The 17,460-nt window shown below is 45.3% G+C and overlaps 2 protein-coding genes across 2 annotated transcripts; both read right to left on the reverse strand.

Moving 5' to 3' along the window:
* Positions 1 to 328: 328 nt before the first annotated feature.
* On the reverse strand, positions 329 to 3,784 carry LOC113452811 (uncharacterized). Its single transcript, XM_026724286.2, has 2 exons — positions 3,603 to 3,784; positions 329 to 2,443 (listed from the first exon to the last, which is right to left on the reverse strand). Exon 2 carries the CDS (start codon positions 2,395 to 2,397, stop codon positions 1,366 to 1,368), a length of 1,032 nt encoding a protein of 343 aa, XP_026580071.1. The 5' UTR covers positions 2,398 to 2,443; positions 3,603 to 3,784; the 3' UTR covers positions 329 to 1,365.
* A 5,500-nt stretch (positions 3,785 to 9,284) lies between these two features.
* Positions 9,285 to 16,510, reverse strand: LOC113447637 (uncharacterized). The gene is made up of 2 exons (XM_026717936.2): positions 16,192 to 16,510; positions 9,285 to 14,385 (listed from the first exon to the last, which is right to left on the reverse strand). The coding sequence occupies exons 1-2, from the start codon at positions 16,216 to 16,218 to the stop codon at positions 13,357 to 13,359; spliced, it is 1,056 nt and encodes a 351-aa protein (XP_026573721.1). The 5' UTR covers positions 16,219 to 16,510; the 3' UTR covers positions 9,285 to 13,356.
* Positions 16,511 to 17,460: the final 950 nt, after the last annotated feature.

The following is a 17,460-nucleotide window of genomic DNA, read 5'->3' on the forward strand; positions in this document are numbered from 1 at the left end:
ACTTTAAGACTTGTGGACTTCAACTCCCAGAATTCTCCAACCAGCCATGTTGGCTGGAGAATTCTGGGAGTTGAAGTCCACAAGTCTTAAACTTGCCAAGTTTGGAGACCTCTGGGCTAGACAAATCCCTGGAGATTTTTTGGCAAGTTTTTTCAGAAGTATTTTGCCCTTACCTCCTTCTCTGAGGTCTGAGGGAGAGGGATTGGCCCAAAGTCGGCCAACTGGCCTCAGACAGGACTAGAATTCACAATCTGGTTTCTAGCATGGTGCTTTAGTTACTACACCAAACTGGCTCCATCACATACTCAGTGCAACAGCACCAGTTCGATCTATAAACATCATGCATTAAACCTGTTTATTAAATTACAATAATATTCTATTAACAGTTACAAAATCTGTCTGCATATTTGAGATGCCATCGACAAAACAAGAGAGATTTCTGGAAGGAAAAGTCCAGATGGAACAGGAATCCCTGCAAAAGAGAAACAAAGAGTTTTGGTGAAAGAGCTGGAATCCCATTCACGGAAATGGTCTTGACTTTGGCAGATGAAAATTCAAACCTTTTTCTCTCATCTGTCGTGGAATGTGAGTGTTTGCCTTGGGCCATTTAGATGCACTTGGAGTAAATAATAGAATGTACAGGTGATCCTTGTTTAGCAGTAGCACTTAAGACTTATATATCGCTTTATACTGCTTTTACAGCCCTCTCCAAGTGGTTTACAGAACCAGCCTACTGGCCCCTACAATCTGGGTCTTCATTTTACTGACCTCATAAGGAGGGAAGGCTGAGTCAACCTTGAGCCAGTCGGGATCAAACTCCTGGCAGTTGGCAGAACTAGTCTACAATGCTGCATCCTTAACCACTGTGCCATCACTGGCTGTTAATTTAGCAACCACAATTGTGACCAGCAATTCCGTTGTTAAGCCATGTGGTTGTGAAATACCACTGTGTTTGTGATCTTTCTTCAGTTTTCCTTTGCTTGACTGACTTGCAAAGGTTGTAAATGCAAAGATTGGTCCTGACTGGTTATTTTTTTTTTTCATCCCTGTCATAACGGCAAATGGTTACTAAACAAGGTAGACGCTAAACCAAGACTACCTGTATAGCCTTCCCATCTAAAATGGGAAAGGTGTTTTAGGTCTGCTGTGCCATGCCGGTCAACAATATCTTAAAGAAACGATGACATCTTTTCCAAGCCTTGCGGTGTGACGCTTTTCTTTAAAGAGCCACTGATAGGTAGCATGAGCGTGGCCCATACATCAGATCCGAAACACCATTCCTGCCCTGGATCCCAGCACCACCCAGGTTGAACCATCCACTGCAAATGCCTAATGGAAATCCTGCCCTGCCCAATGGAAGGGCTCTCAGTACATTTGGTTAGGGTAAGGCCACAGAGGCAGGAGAGAGGCCGGATTTTCTCCCGCGTGGATCCGCTGGTGCCTTTTGTGGTGAGAGCTCCGACTGAAGCTTTTCCCGCAGTAACTACAGGTGTACGGCTTCTCTCCTGTGTGGATGCGGTTATGCTGGGTGAGGGTGGATTTGTCGGTGAAGCTCTTCCCGCAGACGGAGCAGGTGTAAGGTTTCTCTCCCGTGTGGATCCTCTTGTGCCGGATGAGGTTGGAGCTGACGTTGAAGCACTTCCCACAGTGGCTGCACTCAAACGGCTTCTCGCCCGTGTGGATGCGCATGTGTTTGACCAGGTCCGAGGTCTGGTTGAAACTCTGCCAGCATTCGGCACACGTGTGGGGGATTTCAAAGGAAGAGTCCGGCTTCTTGGAAACTCTGGGTCTCTGAGCATGTCCGGAAGCTGAGCTGGGGGAGACCACAGCAGTCTCCGGGGCAGCGCAACTGCTCTGCCGTTTCCCGGGGGGGCTCTTCAGAGGCCTCTTCTCGTGGGAACTCTGGCTGAACATTTTCCCACAATCAATACACTGGAAGGGAGCCTCCCGCGAGTGGGCTCGCACGTGTTGCTCCAAAGACGGCTTGTCTGCGAAGCTTTTCCCACACTCCGAGCAAAGGTAGGGCTTCTCCCTTGTGTGAATCCTCCGGTGCCTGCTCAGGTTGGAACGGATGCTGAAGGCTTTCCCACAGTCGGCGCATTTATAGGGCTTTTCTCCGGCATGGATCCTCTGGTGGCTCACCAGCTCCCAAGTTTGCGCAAAGGTTTGCCCGCACTCCGTGCAGATGTTAGGATTCTCCCCCGAGTAACTTCTCTGGGGGGCGGTGGTGCCCTTTCGCTTCCCGGCCCTTTTGTTGGGGGCGCCTGCTTTCCCTTTCTCGTCTTCTCTCAGTAGGAGGCTCTTCTGCTGTTCTTCCAACTTCCACCGACTCTTCAGGCGTCTTTTATGAGTGGATATCTGAGGAAGTTTCCCTCTGGACCTTTTCGGAGGCATCATGAAACCGAGAGCTCTTCTTCCAGGTCACACCTGTTATTTCCCTCACCTGTTCAAAGACGACAACGACAACAACAAATCACATAGCCACATAAATTCCAAACAAGTCTTTGTGTCAAAAACAATGCAGGCAATATCGACTTACAACCGTTCGTTTAGTGACGGTTCTAAGTTATATAACAGCACCGAAAAAAGTGACTTATGACCAGTTTTTTACACGTACAACCATTGCAGCATTCCTCTAGTACAGGGGTGTCAAACTGGTGGCCCGCGGGTTTGATGCGTCACGCACAGGCCAGGCCCACCCCAGTTCTGCATAGGGGAAAAGCATCACGTGATGGCAATCATGTCACACCACGAGTTTGACACCTGTGCCGTAGGAATGTACTCAGGAGCTGGCATATTTTTATGACAACTGAATTGTCCTGGGATCATGCGATCACCATTTGTAACCTTCGCAGTCGGCTTCCAACAAGCAAAGTCAATGAGGGAGCCAGGTTTGCTTCACAACCACATGATCCGCTTAACAATTTTTGGCAAAAATGTGACAACTTGATCAACTGCCTTGCTTAGCAATGGAGATTTGGGGCCTCAATTGTGGTCATAAGTCAAGGACTACCGTTGATGTTAGAAAAATTGCAGATTGGCAAAATTCCGCTCCATCAAGCACGCACCCGCGCTCTCTTTTATTGGTTTTTCATACATATTTTTTTCTTATGCCACTGGCCATTTCCTCTAGCAGGGCTGCCACTTCTGCATCCAACTGCCTTCCTAACCTGGACTGCCTGGACCTCAGCAGTTCTCAGGGGTCTCTGCCCCAACACACGTACATTGAAGGCGACCCCTTTCCAGACCCATGAAAAGCTTCTGTCCATTTAAGAGCTCCAGAGAAGTGGTGGTGGGGGAAACCCAGCCAAAGCAAGTCTTCATGGGCAAAAGGCACCCCCAAGGCCGCATTGAAAGCCTCCCAGGAGCAGGTGGCATTAAAGGTGGCATTAAAGCCCTGCTCCTCCTCGTTATTTGCACCCAGCTGAGGGAGCAGCCGGTTGTCTGAAGAACAAACGCAAATGGCCAGAGGAGGAGACGAGGCTGACTTGCATCCCCTCGCGGGGAAAGAGCGGAGCAGAAAGGACCAAGCGCCGGAATCTCTCCCTTCCTCAGATGATAAAGGGAATCTCTTGCCCGTTTGGAGCCGGGGTTGTACTCACGGCGGAGACCGGGACGGAAAGATGAAAGGCATCCGTCCGGCAGTCCAAACGCTTCCCCCGTCACTCTGCAAGTCAGAGTGCTCCTGCCGGGCTGCAAAGCCGAGCAAGCGGCTGGGGCTGCGGAGCTGGCAGCGGAGGAGGAGTGGCAGGAAACGGCCCTCGCGCCTAACCTGGGAAGCCCAACCTCGGCGGCGACGGAGGAGGAGGGCGAAGCAAGGGAGGCGGAGGGCGAGCCGCTTCTTCCACCGAGGGAGCCCTCTCGCGGCCGCCGAGCTCCGGCTCGGCTGCGCGGCGTGTGGATGCGCCGCGAGTCCGGGTTTCAGTCGAGTCTCTTTCTATCTATCTATCTATCTATCTATCTATCTATCTATCTATCTATCTATCTATCTATCTATCTATCTATCTATCTATCTATCTATCTATCTATCTATCTACACACACACACCTAAAGTTGCAACGGGGCAGACGAGGCTTGCCCTGATCGCCTTCCAGGATAATCCGTAGGGCTATTTGGGGAGGGGTCGAGCCCCCCTACGCATCCGAGGGGAGCAGAAATGCCGGAGGATAGCGGAAAGGCTTCGCTTGTGCACCCCCTTCAAATCTTTCTGGGGACCCTGATCAGTTATTTAGAGGTGGAGTTCAAATAAAGCAGAGGTCTCCAAACTTGGCCACTTTAAGACTTGTGGACTTCAATTCCCAGAATTCTCCAGCCAGCTGTCTTAACCACAAGTCTTAAAGTGGCCAACTTTGGAGACCCCTGAAATAAAATGTAGTGATTTTTACTAGAGTTATAACTCACATTTATCTTGTGCAACTCAAGGCGGCATACATCTGCTTCCCTCCTCTTTTCCCCCATAACAACCTCCCTGCGAGGTGGGTTGGACTGAGAGGGGCTGCCCCAGAGAGGAAGGGGTCAAGCTATTTTCTAAAGCTCCCGTAGGCCAGACAAGGAATAATGGATGGAAACTGAACAAGGAGAGATTTAACCTGGGAATAAGGAGAAACTTTCTTACAGTGAGAACAACCAACCAATGGAACAGCTTTGCTTTCAGAAGTTGTGGGAGCGCCATCACTTGAGACTTTCCAGAAGAGATTGGACTGCCATTCGTTAGAAATGGTGTAGGGTCTCCCGCTTGGGTGGGGGGGCTTAGACTAGATGACCTATAAGGTCCCTTCCAACTCTGATTATCTGAAAGGAAGACTGCCTTAAATTCACCCGGCTGACTTCCTGCCCAGAATTCCGGATCTTCCCGTTTCTAATCTAGCATCTTAACCTCTTAATAGACCAGTGTTTTTCAAACTTGATCACTTTAACATGTGGGGAGTCAACTCCTCCGGCTTGTGGGCTGGGAAATTTTGAGAATTGATGTCCACACATCTTAAATTGGCCAAATTTATCCTCAGGATGCCACCATAGCACACCAAAAAGACACAGAGTTTTCTCCCCCATGCTTATCACTCTGCTAAACACACAATTCCCACGGCACCGTCTTACACTTAAATTCCTTGTGCGTCCAATCACACTTAGCCAATAAGGAATATTCATTCCAATTCCAATAATTTGAAATGGACTGACTCAATTTATGGATTTCGATTAAATTAAAAACCTTTCATTTCTCAAAATCATAAAGATCTTCAAGTCCTTATTTTGTAATTGCCTATTGGATGAAGTTTCCAAATTTCCACACCGTGGAAATTCACTGCATTACTTGAGCCAAAGGCTGCAATCTCAGAGCATCCTTCTCATAGGGCTGACTTTCTGGAAGGCTTGAAGGAGGGAGAGCTTGTAAAGTTGGATCATTCTCTTTAAAGCTTCCACTCTCTGATTCTTCTCCCACCTTAGTGTGTTGCTGCCATCTAGCGGTCACCTGAATTTTGGCAGCCCAGATTTCTTGACTCATATTTACTTACTAGGTTGATACCTGGGCTTCGCTACCAATACCAAACTATGGGGTCGGGCTTAGTTTTGGGGAGGAAAATAAAGGAGGGGGTTGGAATTCTGCCTACCAGGATCCGTTGGTATTCATCTGGCTAGCGTCCTGTCAGTGTGTGAGAGAGCTGATGGATGTTTGGAAACTGAAACAGTATTTGCTGTGTGAGCAAGGAGGAGACAGGGCATGGTTTAGCTCAACTGTTCTGTATACTAAAGCTGCTTGGTTCTGCTTGTGTTTTGCATTTGGAACAGATTTCTTTTCAGGTGGGGAGGGGGAGTAGAACTCCTTAGCATCAGAGCGTGTTAATAATAATATACTAAATACTAACGCTCTCATGGTCATTTCAAAAAATCTTTTCTTAGTGAGCACCTAGAAGCCAAGAGGAACATGCATGCCAAATTTCAAGTTTGTAGGCTTTATAGTTCTGGAGATTTTGTGATGATGCGTGAGTGGTATTTCATATATAGATAAATTTGTATCTTGCCCTTATTATTTTTGCAAATAACTCAAGGTGGCAAATATATCCAACACCACTTCCTCCTATTTTTCCCTCAACAACCACTTGTGAGATGGGTTGGGCTGAGAGAGGGGGTAGCCAAAGTCAGTCACCCAGTTGATTTTCATGGTTAAGGCAGGACTTGAACTCACCATCGCCCGCTTTCCAGCCTCATGCCTTGGGGAAATATGCAAATCCAAACCAAGCAAACCACATTATGACTGAGATTCATGAACCCCGAGCCTGTGAAGCATATAGGTTTGGGGTGAATCCTGCAAGTAATTCTCTTTCACTGCCAATGGAATTTGAGACCCTTTGTGTGCAACCTGCTTGGACAATATGAAAGTTCAGATCTCGTTGGATAATATGAAAGGTTCAGATGTTTTCTTTGTGACACCCAGACAAGACCTGTCAGTCCTCTGAATGTCAAACCACAAACTATCCCAAAACCAACCTGCTTAGCTTCCAAGTCCTCTTGCTTTCCAAGCCAGGCCTTTGTTTCATCTAGTCCAGTATCATTAACTGGCTGCAACTTCGAACTCAGATTCTTTGCAGTCCTTCAGCTTGAGAACTCTCTAGTGCAGAGGCCAAGGAGAACCAAGATTTTTTTTTTTAAAAAAAAGAGCCAATATGTTTTAAATCTAAAAGCACACAGTCCAGCTTCCTGATTTGCCAGTAACTGATCTCATTTCAGATTATTTCCATGAGTGTTTTCTCTCTCCGGGGCCCATCTAAAATCAGGAGTGGAGTAAGTGAGAGACATAAGTGTCTCTCAATGTGATGCAAATATCCTTCAGATTTTAAGTAGTGTGCTTCCAATATTAATATCTGACCATACAACTAATAAGTTCGCCTGCTGTGTATGCTGGCTAACCAAGCCAGTGTGGCACGATGGTCAAACCCTTGGCAGCCCTTGGATGCCAAGGTTCAAGGCCATTCCTCAGCCACACAAAATCAATAAAATGACCGGGTTACAGGTAGTCCTTGACTTACAACCATTTGTTTGTCTCAGTTTTCTAATAGCTGCATTGAAAAGTTCCCCAACCCCCACAAATTGGGGGGGGGGGTTATTAAGTGATCAGGTGAGGGGGGGAAATTCTGTTGGCGTAATATCCTGATGAGATTATTATTTCACTCATAAAAAATACATGTGATCCAATCTGTCCTCGTGCTGTTTTGCCCAGAAACTCTTCCCTTTCTCCATTTTGCGAAATGTTGGCTTCTACGTGCTGCCACGTACAGTATGTTTCAAAGTTGTGACGCTGATTGCTGTACATGGGAAATGTTGCTGGAGCAAAACACTTGTTCCTTATGTAATTAGGGACTTTGGGCCTCTCGCTTCTCTTCCATCTGACTGCAACGCTTGAGTTCCCCTTAAGCTGAAGGGAGTCTGCATCAGTGGTGGGTTTCAAAGTGGTTTACCATGAGTTTGGTGGGCGTGGCTTTGAGGACGTGCGGGCGCACACACCAAATGTGTTCTTTGCACACACACACACACACACAGAGGCTTTCCTACTCATCTCTTGCACTCCTGCACTCTCCCTGTGTCTTCAGCAGCTGGCATGAGGCAATATGCTGTGCCACGCAAAGCAGCTACGCTTAAGAATTGTGGCAAAAAGAATATCATAACATTGAGCATGATTCCCTTCAAGAACTGTCTCGCTTAGCAATGGAATTTCTGGTCTTGGTTGTTGTAAATCAAGGACTACTTGCATATAAATTGCAAATCCTTTTTATGCTTCGGTCATTAAGGCAAAGGAACCCTTGCAAGACATCTTAGAGGTAAAACAAATGCATCGAAGGGGCTCAAAGCTCAGGGAATTTGCCCAAATGGTATTTCATAAAGCCGGTGGATGATATAAGTCTGTCACTGCCTTTTCTGAGGAGCAAAACCACCTTCTCTTGGCTGCATCACCCACAGACCCCCAACCTATCTGGTGTAGCCTGATTAGACCGGACGTATTTGATGAAGCGTTTCGTAGCAGCTGAAAGGCTATGGAGAAAGCCTGCAAGCCCAAATGAGTATCTGAAGATTATAACCTGGAGCTCCCAAATCCTATCTTTCATGACTTGCTTTAATTTTTTCACAGCTAATGGTCACCAGTAGAGCATGAAGAAATAACTCCCATAGTTGGACTAATATTCTCCGTAAAACAGCATCAGCCGAAGGGTTATAAAGCTACAATGCTACAAATGCGAGAGCATAGAAGAGATTTCAAAAAAACATGGCCAGTGCTCTAAAAATGTCTTGGATTCAGACTGGAGCCAGATCTAAACAAAAGAATAATGTCATGGATACAAGTAAGCACAATTGCTAAACATTGCAATTCTGTTTACCTGCTTATCTTTTTACAAACCATTTTTCAGGGGTTCCACTGAAAGAACCAGTCAGCAGAAGTAGCCTGCAGTACTGCATTCTAACCACTGCGCCAATTTCTCTGGGTTGCAAGAAAGTATTTGTGGAAGCCCCTTGTGATGGGCCATAGAGGGGCATCATCCTTTCTGCTCTTTTGTGTAACGTTGCTTACCCCAAAAGGGAATAAATAGCGTGAAGGTTATGCATGTATGGCTTAATCACCCAAGAAGTGAGCCCCTAGAACAGGGGTGGGCAATTAATTTCTCCAAGGGGCCACGTGAGAAATTGGACTGTTTTGAAAGGCCAAATCAATAGGGCTGTGAACAGGGGTGGGATTCCACCAGTATTACTATCAGTTTGGTGACTACGTTTTGCTACGTGCATGTGTAAAAAAACCATCAGCTGTGCTGCCTGGAGAACTAAAAAGCGCTGTGCGTGGGTGCGTAGCATTTGAAAAGCCATTTTTCCCTGCTTTTTCAATCTCAGCTGTGTCGCGCAAAGCAGCTGAGGTTGAAAAAGCAGGAAATAAAGGACAGGTAAGAGCCTGGGCGGGCAGGTGGGCCAAACAGCAGCAGACCCAAAACCGGTTTGGTATCTGCTGCTCTTCAGAGCTACCGATTCTATAGAACCGGGCAGAACCGATAGCATCCCACCCCTGGCTGTGAAGGTTCGTAGGTATGCACGCACACATACAAACTGAAAATAAGAAGCAGTCATCTTCAAAATACAGTAAAGTCAATTGCATGCCGGGCATACACTTACTTACATTTTATTTTTAATTTCTAGTTGAAATTAGGAGGAGCCAGACAAAAGGCCAGTTGTGTAAAATGCCCAGATCTGCCCTAGAAGTACAATCGGTGGTGGAATTTAGAACAGAACAGTAGAAAGAGGAAAACTTGAACAGAACAGGTTGGATTTTATTTTATTTTTTAATTTTCATTCACCAGGGAAATGCTTAAGATACTATTAATATACTATTAATTTATTATAAATCTCCATTCACTGTAATAACACGATTGCTTTAAAATTATACCACATTACCTTTTTCTTTGGGGGGGGTGACTCACGCAGACACACACACATCCCGAGCTGTGCTCTAAATTAATGGTAGTCACTATGGGGAGCAGGTTTCAATACCCACCAATCCAGAGCTCCAGGTTCCCCCACCGTTTCCTTGCGAGATCCAGTAAGGTAACCCTCCCTATGAAGGGAAAGTTATTTGGTGTATAGAGATGTATTTATACCTGAAATTAATGTGAAAGTTTGCCTTGGAAAACAGATGGGCAAGACTGTGGGAAAACTCATTGCACTGGGAAACTTATGGACCATAAACACCTCATAGATGGCTAATGGTACTATAGTTCATTCAAGTTCTATCATTAAGCTTAGTGTTACCAACTATATGTAACACTGTGGGAGTATTGGGGTAAGCAAGAGTGAGAAGGAACATTTGGCAATAACCTTACTAATTCAGACTCATTGAATCTGACAGAGTTTAGTATCTGCTAAGAATGTTGGATTAGCTTCTCCTCTTTGCAGACCAGCTTAGTTTGGAGGGAAAAGTAATATAATGTAAGACTCTGTGATGACCCATCAAGAAACTGCGAGATTTTCATTAGTTACAGGATGGAACATAAACCACCTCTTTGCCTTCAACATCTGGTATTTAATTATGCTACTTGCACTGGACCTGACTTTCCTTCCATTCCTCACAATTAGCAGGCCTTGACTGATCTACCAGGAATGGGAGCATGTCATCTTCCAGACCAGAGTTTCTCTATTTTAGCAACTTTATGAAGTCTGGACTTCAACTCCCAGAACTCCCCAGCCACCCATGCTGGCTGGGGAATTCTGGGAGTTGAAGTCCAGACTTCATAAAGTTGACAAGGTGGAGAAATGGTACTCTACTCTATTCTACAGCAGCAGGGACTGCTACAAACTGGAGACCAAATAAATTTGAAGGGAGAAAAGTTCCCCACCGCTGATGCATCACCCTTTCAAAAAAGTGAACTAGGCCACAATTCCCCTTTGTGAAACCGATCTTCAGTAGACGGGTATGGAACCTTTCATAGTTTACTAACTTAGAAAACCCCATTAATTATTTCAAATGAGCTTCTGGGGATACAAAGGTTCGTTGTCTTGGTTATCCAAGAATGTAAAAACCCAAAAGGAAATGGTGCTTTGAGCACTCAAGACAGAGGTGGGATTCAGCAGGTTCTGACCAGTTCTGGAGAACCGGTAGCGGAAATTTTGAGTAATTCGGTGAACCTGCAAATCCCACCTCTGACTGGAGAAGATTTTACAGTCTCCTTCCCCTGCCACGCCCACCAAGCCACGCCCACAGAACCGGTAGTAAAAAAAAAAATAGAATCCCACCACTGACTCAAGATACCCTATGCCATTGCAAAATACTTTGGGGTAGAGTTGTGCCAAGTGCTGCAATGACCAACGTAATGAATGTTAAGACTGAGGGCGGCGCTGCAGTGATCCTTCAGAGATTATGCTGCAGACAGAACAGCAGAAATATTTGAGGTCAGGTTGTACCAAGCCAACTTAAAAACAAACAAAGAAAGAAAACACACCCACACAAAGCGCAAAACCAAAATTCTTAAAAAGAATGTGAAAACATTCCAAATGCCCATGTTAACCAAGATGTTGCTCTGTTGAACCTTAAAAAAAATGCAAGCAGAAGCAACTGGAATGCTTTGTGGGGTTTTTGTTGTTGTTGTTGTTGTTGTTCTTTTCCCCCTCTATCTGTAGAACTAGGAAACACTTATCCTCACCTTCTCAGTATCATCAGTAATAACTAAAAAGCCTTAATTAACCTGTAGAATCAACTGCTACAACAGGTAAAAGGTCCTATCAGATTCTATTAAATGACAAATATTTTCATAAAGGTTATCTACAGAAAGGATAAAAGGTAGCCACAAAAATTATTTCACTACAGCAAAAAACACTCTTCTATGGACAGCTAATTCCAAACCTTCCCCACTGTGTAACTTATTTTTCATTTTCTGGCTACTTCTGTTAGATCTAGATATACAGCCTCAGCTGGCTTCTAAAGTTCAACATTATTTGCCTTCTTTTCATTAATTAATCAACACAACTCTCTGGTTAGTAGATCACCACATATTCCTGATGGATCTTTTCTTTCTCTCCAATTTTCTTTTTTTAAATATAGACAAGAACCCGAGGCACAGAAGGAACAACTCTGGCTGCAAAGTACCAAGATTCAAATAAAATTTTCTCCAATCTGAGTAGCAGGGACTGCTAGATGGATCAGAACCGGAGAGAACATGGATCTGAACATAAACTGGACTTAACAAATCAGAACATACACAGAAATTAAGGGATAAGGTGATTGCAGCTCTTCTGGACATTCCAACTTTGTCCTGAAGGCTGTGATGTTTCAAATAAAATAAAATAAAAAATAAAAAAAAGCATTAGGAAAACAGGACTCGAGGTCCACTGAGAATTTTGGTAAGATTCTTCATGGTGGAATAAATGCTATCTATACGTGACCAGCTCACCACAAAAAAGTACAAATATCCTCCATTTTATTACATATTGCATTCATGTTTAGTGGTCCGCTAATCCAGGTGTGTTGAGTTATTTTCAGATCCCACCTTGCTTAGTTTGGTTTTTAACCAGTCTGTGTGTACATGTGTGACACCCACCCACACAGACATACATGTACACACCTCCTCAGTCCCTTGGGTGAGCAACTGAGGGAGTCTCTGGCCTGGAGAAGTCCAAGCACTATAGCCACACAACAGTCTCTTAAAGCGCCAACGCACAATTTGTCTTCCTGTCATTAGAGAATTATGACCATCTTCAGCTGCTGGACGTCCATTCCTAATTGCCCAATGCTGAGAAAGAGCAGCAAAGAACAACAGATCCAAGATTTTACAAACATAATTTTCAGAGAGGCCTCAAGGGAATTCAACCCACTCAGTTAACCACACAAGAAATCTGGAGAAGAAAAAAAAATCTCAGTCCATCAAAACACAAGGTTCATTCACTTGGGCCTCCTAATTGAGCAGATAGTTGTAGAGAGTCAGGAAATATCATTCTCCCCTAAAGCCAAAGACTTATTCAGGCAATTTTACACCTTGTCTAAATTACTCCACAGAGTCTTCACATAGAGATTGGGAGCCTTCCCATCTCTCTTCACTTGTGGCCTGGTCCGTTCAATCCAGCTTCTCTCAGTCCAGTCTACCCAGATGTATCCGATTACAACTCCCATTCTCCCCAGGTTGAAACGGAGGAGGATGGGAGCCGCTATCCAGCATACCTGGAGATCCCCGGGCCAAGAGAAAGGCTGGTTTAGGTGAGCCAGAAACAAAGGGAATCAACACAAGGAAATCACCAGGCGGTTCACTCATAATTAAATAGAATTAGGAGATTATCAATAAATAATTTGATAGTTTTCCATATAAAAACAGAAGTGATATATACAGGATTTCAAAGTATCCCCAATATTCCTGTGAAGGACCTATTTGAGAAATAACCAAACATTGATACTCTGAATACCCACCTGGAATTTGGAATATTCCAAGGCTCTTACCAAAACTCAGCACATCTGAGCCTTCATTCTAATTTACCCCGTAGTTTTCTCCAAATCAATGTGCTGCAGCTGTATTGAACTGCTGGAAGATGTGTGAACTTCAGCTCCCAGAATTCCCCAGTCAGCAAGCTAGCTGGGGAATTCTGGGCATTGAAGTCCGCACATCTTCCATCGGCCAAGGTTAAAGAACACAGCCATAGAATATTTCAGGCAGGAAAAGGCTGATCTGTATCACTTAGAACTGACCACATCTTTAGACATTGCTAAGCTATAGTCAACTGAAAGCAAACTTTCTGGGGCAGAGATCAATCAAACGGGTCCTACACTCTTCAGAAACAAAAATAAAGGAAGTTCCTCAAGACACAGTTATCTCTATCTTCCCTTCCCATGGGAGCAACCTGTTAAAACAAGGGGATCGGGTAGGCAAAGAGGGGGTTCTCTCGGTTGTGGATCTTCTCATGTCTCTTGTGGTGGGAGCTGTGGCTGAAACATTTGCCACAGAACCGGCAAGCGTAAGGTTTCTCCCCGGTGTGGATCCGATGGTGCTGGACCAGGGTCGATTTGTCAGTGAAGCAATTCCCACACTCGGTACACACATACGGCTTTTCGCCAGTGTGGATTCTCTGGTGTCGAAAGAGGTTAGAACTGACGTTGAAGCTCTTCTCGCAGATGTTGCACTTGTAGGGTTTCTCCCCCGTGTGTATGCGCATGTGCTTGATCAGGTCAGCATTGTGGCCGAAACTCCGCAGGCACTCCGTACACGTGTTCATCACTTCCGCCTTCTGTTTCGCTTTGGGTTTCTCGTCAATGGCGCCGGCGTTGGCCCTGCCCACCGGGGGGCAGGCTTCTTGGGGCTCCTCCACCGGCTCCTTCAAATGCTTCTTCTTATGAGAGCTGCGGCTGTAGCTTTTGCCACAGTCAATGCACTCGTAGGGCTTCTCGCCCGTGTGGATCCGTTGGTGCTGAGTAAGGTTGGACTTGTCGTTGAATCGCTTGCCGCAGTCGAGGCAGATGTATGGCTTTTCCCCGGTGTGGATCCTCTGGTGTCGGTTGAGGCTGGAACGGACAGAAAAGCTTTTCCCACATTCAGAACACTTGTGCGGTTTATCGTCGCTCTGGACAGGCCACGGGCTGATCAGGCTGGAGTTCTGGATGAAGACCTTCCCACATTCAATGCAGATATCCGGGATCTCTTCGGTTTGGGTACCCCGATGCACCAAGAAGGCTTTGCGTTTCTTGATGGTATGCACTGGTTTCACAGGCCATGTCATCGATGGTATTTTCTTCTCCCTTGTTTCGGACACGCGGGCTTGGCTGTGTCCAGGGCTTAAGCTTAGCATCTTAAACAATTTTCTTTTGGTCACCAGCTGAGAGCGAGCCTCCTCCGGGCTAAAGTTCTCCATATGGCTCATCCTGTGACCTCCTCTTACCTGGTGGGGGAGTCAATATATTGTACAGTTAAGGTTGGAGAATTCACACAACAGGAAAAACATCTATACTTTAAGCCTTCCTCAGCACACAAATGTAAGCCCACAGCATTCACAGTCCAGTGTTGTCCTCATTTCTGGAAAAGCTGCATTCCTGGAAATTTTTTCCATGTGACCTATTATCTTCTGACTTCCACTTTTTAATCATTTCCCACCAATTCACCTACTTTTCTGTTAAAGATCCAATTTATCTGCAGACTTGCAACGCAAACAACTTCTTTAAAAAGTACACACTGAAGTGGAGTAAAATTTGCAGGACTCCTACCAATTCTATGCAGGAAAATCTATGCTACAAGGTTCGAAGAATAACCATGCTCTTATCAATTAAAAATGACCTGAAAAACTTGCCTCTGGAGTTCTTGGTGCTCCCTGTTCTTGGTTATTTGCTTACAGGCATTTCATTACCCAATTTAGTAACATCACAAGGCACAATGAAGGTACTTAGTTGCATAACGAAATGTCTGCAAACAAACTAAGTTAAATAAACTAAGAGTACCGAGAACTCCGCAGTTCAACCCTGAGCTACAGATATTTTTCTCTTATTGGATTTTACCTGCCTTTCTATGGACATTTAAGTATTTTATCACTAGGAAAACTGCTTGGGAGACCACATTATTTATAAATTCATGTGCAAATAATCCCCCTTCATTATTTTACCATGTTAAATTATTTAAATGTTACTAATAGCACATATGTCTTAGACATGCTTACAAGTACAGTATGATAGTTGGAAAGTTTGGGGTTTTGTTCCATTTTCCTTTTTTTACACATAAAATAATATTCAGAATTTAAAATCCTGCATTCCCTAGAAAGGGTCAAGGGGACTGAATGGGTGCTGCAAACATTAGAGCAGGGGTTCCCAACCTGGGGTGCTCACACCCCTTGGGGGTGCGAGACGATATTCCAGGGGGTGCGAGAAAAGTCCAGGTAAATAATAGGATATTGGCTATATGTTGGCATTTTTATTTTCTTTTGCAATGGATTAACTTTGTTTTCATTTTAGAGTTAAGTATTGTTATTTAGTGGCCATACATAGCTGAAAAGATTCAATCCTACCATGTATTTAACGTGTTCAGTAGTTCCTTAAAGTCTAAATTTCAGGGGGTGCGAGGTTCGAGTGAAATTTCTTTAGGAGTGTGGGGTGAAAAAAAGGTTGGGAACCACTGCATTAGAGGATGGACCAGATTCTGATGTCAGCAAGCAGCAATTTATTGCACTTATAAAGCCAGACATATTTGCCTAAGTTTAGATTGGACAGTCATTAATGTCCTGTAACCGTAAAAAAAACCTAATAAAATGAGACACTCCCCCCCATCTTCTGCTAAGGGCCATCATTTATAAATTCTACTTCATTTCTTCCTCAAGCAAACAATCAAGTAAAGAACATCCTATAAGGACTTTATTCCAAAACATTTCATTTACTCACTACAAAGACAAGGGTCGTTTTGATTAAGGAACAGGAAGACATTCAGAATACAAAGGCTTCCACTCACACCTGCTATCACTAAGAAAACAGGAAGCCTTATAGTATACTATCATCTATAAGCGACACTTTGCATTTCGCCCGGAGTGGGAGAAGGGATCAGAAGATAGTTCAGAAAGGAAAGGTATTCTGCGTATGCTCAGAGACACTATGCTTCCTCGCTTGCTCATCCTTTCTTCCCACCCCAGGAGGAGCGTAGCAATGCAAAGACTTGCAACTCGACCTCGCCGCTCTCCACTCCCGGGCGCTTGGCAGGGACATTCTACCTTGTGCTCCCGGACGCCCGAGTTCATAAAGGCGGCAGCGGCGGGCGCCGCGTCCCGCGGAAGCCGCAAACGGGTTAGCAGGGGCGGAGAAGCCGCGGAGCCGCTTTGTGCCGGGGAGCCGGGGTGCAGAAGGTCCGCGCGCCCGCCTACATCGCCGCCACCGCGCGCCGCCCGGGCTTCGGGGAAGGGCGCGAGAGCAGCCGCGCGCCTCCAATTCGCCCGCCTCGTCTACAATGGAAGAGCAGAAGGAGGCGGCTGCTTGCATCAAGAGCTACCTCTGACCCAGGAAACTAACTGAACGCTGCCAAGCGGCCCGGTTCAAACAAAGCCAAGCCGCCTCCTGATGCAAACGCCAGAGCCCCCTGCTGGACGAAGGGGGAATCTCGCAGCGGCCTGCTGGGAACTCCCTGCCTCAATGGCAGGGCGAGGGCGAGGGCGTGAGGCTCTCTGAGATTGTGCAGAGTGCCTTTGGAAGCTGGGTGGTCTGTATCAAAGGTTTTCCAGCTGTGAGAGTATTTGAGCGGATTTAAGGAAGTGTGAGTCTTAAAAATTCCTCTTGTTCACTCAACCCACAAATTAGCCAACTGTGTGTGAATTCAGACTTGGAGACAGTATGATTCAGTTTCTGGGATTCTCCATAAATGGATTAATTGTGAGAATTAATATATACTGTTTAACTAATATGCAATTACAGCATCACACATTCCTTACATTTGAGTAAGGAAGCCATTTATTTGTACATGGTGTATGTGGGATGACTTGATTTCTGACTGCATTCCTTTTTCCCCCCAATTCATTTCTGATTGCCATTAATTGCAGTTTTAAAACTGAGTTGTATATATGGCCTTTTTCCAGGATTAAGGGGATATATGGAGCCCTGGAATTTATGGAGTCAAAAGTTGTGGGTTTACAGAACTGGCCCACACCTGCCACATCTTGTTAGAATATCTTCCTGCCATATTTGTATGTAAGCTAAAATTACAGTATCTGAAGAAAGGAGTGTGAAGGTGATAGAAGGTCCAGAGTTTTTCCTGCCTTACTTTCTCCCATTAAGCTTCTCACTTCATATCCCACTCAGCTTATCCTTGCATCCTTCAGAAGGCCTCACACTCCGTGAGCTCCCCTTGCTTTCCCAACCCTGCCGGTCACTGCTCTTTTTGAACTAGCAGCAGGTTGGGGTGCGGCTAGAGGTCAATGGAGGTGGGATCCAGCTGTTCCCCCCCCAAAGCCCCCCCCAGCATTTCACTCTCTCTTCCACTCCCCACAGTT

This window comes from Pseudonaja textilis, chromosome 2, assembly GCF_049901715.1.
Source record: "Pseudonaja textilis isolate UNSWEBS1 chromosome 2, rPseTex1.2, whole genome shotgun sequence".
NCBI lineage: Eukaryota > Metazoa > Chordata > Lepidosauria > Squamata > Elapidae > Pseudonaja > Pseudonaja textilis.